Source organism: Brettanomyces nanus, chromosome 4 (assembly GCF_011074865.1).
Source record: "Brettanomyces nanus chromosome 4, complete sequence".
In the NCBI taxonomy this organism is placed as follows: Eukaryota; Fungi; Ascomycota; class Pichiomycetes; order Pichiales; family Pichiaceae; genus Brettanomyces; species Brettanomyces nanus.
This window is the reverse complement of record NC_052377.1, coordinates 2382-7500: the sequence shown is the minus strand read 5'-3', so window position 1 is coordinate 7500 and position 5119 is coordinate 2382. Positions and strand designations below refer to the sequence as shown.

Genomic DNA, 5119 nt, shown 5'->3' with positions numbered 1-5119 from the left:
GTGTTGGTGTAAGGAAGTCAACGATTCTATTTTTATTTCTCGGTAGCAGAAGATCTGCCGAGGTCCGAACAGCGCTCCATGCATGCATCGTATTTTGTGGGAAGGAGATCTGCAACGTGATGCACTCCACATCAACATTTTTCCGAATGGTTAGTTTCACGCGGGAAATGGTCAAACGGCAGGAGCGGAACGATCACACCAGAGGCTGCTTGTTTCCGGTGGTGTGGTGGTGTGCTTTCTCGGAGTACGCATGTTGTTCACCGTCAGCTGACGCAATAGAAGAATGATTAAGTAAGCAGGGTTGTCACTTATATCTGCTGAAAGTCCCTTTGAAACCTCATCTTTTCCTAGTGTACACCGATTTCCCTTTCAATGGCTTCTGTTATTAGTGAGCTTGAAGAAATAGCAACAACAGTTAATGAGGCAGAACCTGTTGATGAGAAAGAAGTAGATGAAAAAGAGGTTGGCGAGAATATCTTTAGCGACACCAGACCGGTGAAAACTAGACTTTGGGAGATACGTAATTCTTACAAGCATCTAATGATTGTCTATATATCCGCTATTGGTATTGGTATAGATTCCCTTCTTTCAGTTTATTATTGGGTATGGAATCTTTCAGAAAAGCCTATGGTTACTACGATGAAGCCACAAGCGGATGGGTCATCAGAGCAAAATACCAGTCTGGTTGGAATGGTGGTTCTTTGGCTGTCAGGTTTTGGGTGCCTTCTTTGCAGGTTGGTACAATGATAAGTTTGGAAGAAAAAGTTCTTTGGCTATTTCTTGCATTATAACTATTATTGGTAACACTGTTGCTATAACCGCCCGGTCGGTCACCCTATCAATTTGGTCATGGCAAAATGTGTTATCGGAATTGGTATCGGTATTCTTGTTTCAACTTGTCCAGTTTACTTGTCCGAATTGATGTCGCCAACCTTGAGAGGTATTGGTTCCATGGGAATCAACTTCTCCATTTGCTTTGGTCAGTGGATTGGATCGCTAATTTATTTCGGCTGTTCGAAGAATTATACGGGCATTGACGATTCAACAGGCTACAAAATTGCCTTTGGAATTCAATATTTGTTAGTTGGAGGATATCTCCTTTGTTCTGGTTTATGCCGGAATCCCCATCATATTTGATTCACCGCGGTAAGTTGGAAGAGGCAAAAGCCGCCATTAAGAAGCTCTATCACAACAAGAATAATACTGAATACGACATTGACTCACATTACGAGATTCTCATTAAGGAAGTTGAAGAAGAAAAATGAATGCTGAAAGTGAGAAAGAAGTTTCGTATGCCGAACTCTTCAAGGCTACAAACCTAAAGAGGGTTGTACTATCTATCTTTGCTCTTACGGGACAGCTTTGGGTTGGTGTCAGTTCTGTTTTAACCTACATTTCATATTTCTTTGAACTTGCTGGAGTTTCAAGCAGCATTGAGAAGACGGTTGGTATGTTCACTCTTTGCGTCGGTGGTAACCTTGTTTCTTACTTTGTCATTGAAAGAGTTGATAGAAGAGTCCTCTACATTGGTGGTGTTGCCCTTTGTACGATCATGAATTTACTCATTGCATGCGTGTCATATGGAAGCTCGCAAGCTGCTGCCTATACCACCGTTGTGTTTGTCTTTCTATGGGCTTTTATCTACGAAGCCACTGTTGGTCCATTGACATATGCTTTGATCACGGAGCTTCCACAGGGAAGAATGCGTGCCAAATCGGTGGCAATTACTTCTAATGTCAACAGTCTCTGTAGTTTTGGTCTTGGTTATCTCATCCCATATTTGTTCAATCCCGATGAAGTTAACATGGGGCTAGGATCATGTTTGTTTGGACAGGTACCGGTGTGGTTTTGTTCGTTGTGATGCTCTTCTTCTTACCAGAAACTAGAGGAAGAACTGCTAACGAGATTGAGCAGTTGTTCGTGAACAAAGTGGGTGCTTTGAAATTCAAGAGGGCTAAGTTTGATGAAGATGATAAATTAATTATGTCATCAGTGGGGAAAGAGGTCAGTCAGGCATAGCTTGTTTGGTGTGTCCCCGTCCGCCTTTTGTATCCTTACTTTATTGAATAATAGAAATGAAAGCTATAAATACGTGCTCGTAAATGTTGGCCTGTTCATCCAGTAGAAGTAATCGTCAATATTACTCGTATTTGATGTTGTTGTGGTGTAAGGAAGTGATAAACTATTCCTGAATTGGGGGGTGTAAGGACGTTGGCGAGAACGACCTCTGAATTTGGTGTAAGGACGTTGTTGAACGATTTTGGATAGAGCGATTTGAATTGTGATCTGGTGTAAGGACGTTGCCAAGAGCATTCTCTGGAATTCGATTTGGTGTAAGGAAGTTGCTAAAGCGATTCCTGGATTTTGATTTTTCATGGGATATTGAGGGACGTCTCCTAGAATTCTTAGAGCGATTCCTAAAACTCAATCTGGTGTAAGGACGTTGTTCAAGGCGATTCTATTTTATTCTCGGTAGCACAAGATTTGCCGAGATCCGATTTTCTAACTGGAACTTAAAGATAGGTACATTAATGTGCAGATCCTCTCGTAAGCTATTAGTTCTATCCTACCTAGAGCATCTTACCTCAGTGTCTTTATTCTTAACTTTCTCTTTGCAAAGTCAAGAGTTATCGAGGCTCGATATTAAATAATACTAAGATATATTTGAAAGTAGATATTGAGGGAAACAAAGTGAAGCATAGGAAGTGGTAGTGATTTAAGATGAACGCTGAGGATTTGAAGGTGATAGGAGTAGTAGAAGATGAGATACGATTGAATTGGTGGTGTGGGGTAAAACAAAGAAGCTGACATGGGATGGCAGGTAATGAACACATGGTGTAAGGATGCACGAAGTAGCTTTACAGATGGAGTTTACGCATTTGAAGTGAGTTGGAAGCCAGATGGGACGCGTGCGGCTATATTGCGGAAGTGGTGGTGGACTAATTAGGTTAACTGACTGAGGAACTGACTCTACGCTACATGCTACGCTACAGGCTACTCTACTCTACGCTACATGCTACGCTACAGGCTACTCTACTCTACGCTACATGCTACGCTACAGGCTACAGGCTACATGCTACTCTACGCTACAGGCTACGCTACATACTCTACGCTACATGCGCTACGCTGCATCTTCTGGGGAGGGACAACGACAGACTGGAAAGCTCAAGAGAACGAGCGGACTTGGAGATGGAAGAAAAAAAGTGATGGGGAGAGAGGAAACTCGAGTGGATTAAAGCCTGTGAGAGGACGAAAAGTGATAGGCGGATGGGAGAAGGAAGTGGAACTCGAGTAAATTAAACACTAGAGAGGAGGAAAAGTGATAGGTGGACGGAAGAAAGTTTTGCGACGGATTGACGCGAGTTGGGAGATGGAGAGGGGAGGGAAGGGATGTCGGAATAGAGATGGACGACTACACGAAGAATACAGAGAATACGAGTAGTTCACTTCCCTCACGCACGCACGCACACACACCCGTCCCACACACGCACGTCGAATCTCAGAAGGAATCGACTGAAGTGGATGGAAGTGCAAACGGAGCTTTGGGGAGGAGATGGAGACTACACAGAATACACGTAGGTGGTGTAATAGAAGACGAAGGAATTGATGTTAGGGAGATTGATGCTGGCACAAAGGCTACAAGACTACACGAAGACTACACGTAAGCTTAGTTCACTGACGCACGCTCGCACGCCCGTCGAGTCTCAGAAATGCGGATTGGCTCGAGTGGACTGAAGATGGATGGTGTAAGGAAAAGAGAAAGCCGAAGTACAAACGGAGCTTGGGCGAGCTAGACGGAGGAAAGGAAAAAGGAAATAATCCGGAATAAAGATTAAGGAAAGACTACAAGACTACACGAAGACTACACGTAAGCTTAGTTCACACCCGACACTCACTCACACCCAACACTCATTCACACCCGACCCTCACGCACTCACACCCATCCCGTCAAGTCAAGTGAAACTTTCAGGAAGTAGTAGACGCGTAAAGGTATTTGAGCATTGACCCTGGATTTGTAACTACAAAGTAAAGTTGACGGTGGATTAGTGCACTATGAATTATCATTCTCCCGCCCGACCACTACCGACTAACCACAAACCCTCACGCCCACACCCACACACCCACACACACACACACCCTCACCCACACGCCCTCACGCACATACACCCACCCCGTCGAGTCCCGTAAAAGTTTTAGAAAGGTCGTGTATTCTTCAGAGCTCTAGTCGACCAGGCTCATTCCGTGGAGTCGGCAAAAGTCGGACGCGTAACGCATTGCTGAGGATGGGGTAAACAAATCTGCTGGTGGTAGGGAAGATGAGTCAGTGGAGTCCAGAGGCTTTGAGGAGGATGGGAATGGATACTGTGGATTGGTAGAATTTGAAATAAAGGTGTACTTGACTAAATCAATAGACTACGAGAAATAAAATCTTCTCCCGCCAGACCATCGACGAGTCGCGTAAAGGTATTTGAGCATCGACCTTGGATTTATAGGCTACATAACAAAGTGGTGTATCTGACCCTGGATTAGTACACTATAAATTATAATTCTCCCCGCCCGACCACTACCGACCACACACCCACACACCCGCACGCCTTCACGTCCTCACATTCACACGCACGCCCACATGCCTTCACGCACACACACCCACACCTTCGAGTCCCGTAAAATTTTCAGAAAGGTCGTGGATTCTTCAGAGCTCCAGTCAACCAGGCTCATTCCTTGGAGTCGGCAAAAGTCGGACGCGTAACGCATTGCTGAGGATGGGGTAAACAAAGTTTGCTGGTGGTAGGGAAATGAAACCGAGATGGATACTGAGGATTTGTAGACTACAAATAAAGGTGCGTTTAGAGACGGATCAGCAAAATACATAAAGGTTTTAAAGGTGTCAATTTGACTGTCAAATCAGTGCACTACAAAAATAGAATACTCCCCGCCCGACCACCACCACTAACCAACCGACCACAAACCCTCATGCCCTCACGCCCTCACCCCCGTCGTCCTAGAAGGTCTTGTATTAAGAGAGTCCGTCCGTCGATACTGCCAGAGTCACCTCGTTGTGCGTCGGCTTAGTTTGGAGAATGCCAAGTACGAGGTGCATTGCTGTGAAACGCATCTA

At 44.7% G+C, this 5119-nt stretch overlaps 2 protein-coding genes across 2 annotated transcripts; both read left to right on the top strand.

Annotated features, from left to right (window-relative positions):
* Positions 1-1261: 1261 nt before the first annotated feature.
* On the top strand, positions 1262-2019 carry FOA43_003224 (uncharacterized protein; the record flags this gene model as incomplete). The annotated part of the gene is made up of 2 exons (XM_038923478.1): positions 1262-1742; positions 1880-2019. 2 exons carry the CDS (start codon positions 1262-1264, stop codon positions 2017-2019), a joined length of 621 nt encoding a protein of 206 aa, XP_038779406.1.
* A 795-nt stretch (positions 2020-2814) lies between these two features.
* Positions 2815-3236, top strand: FOA43_003223 (uncharacterized protein; the record flags this gene model as incomplete). Its single annotated transcript, XM_038923477.1, has 2 exons — positions 2815-2821; positions 2962-3236. The coding sequence occupies 2 exons, from the start codon at positions 2815-2817 to the stop codon at positions 3234-3236; spliced, it is 282 nt and encodes a 93-aa protein (XP_038779405.1).
* Between the last annotated feature and the right edge of the window lie 1883 nt (positions 3237-5119).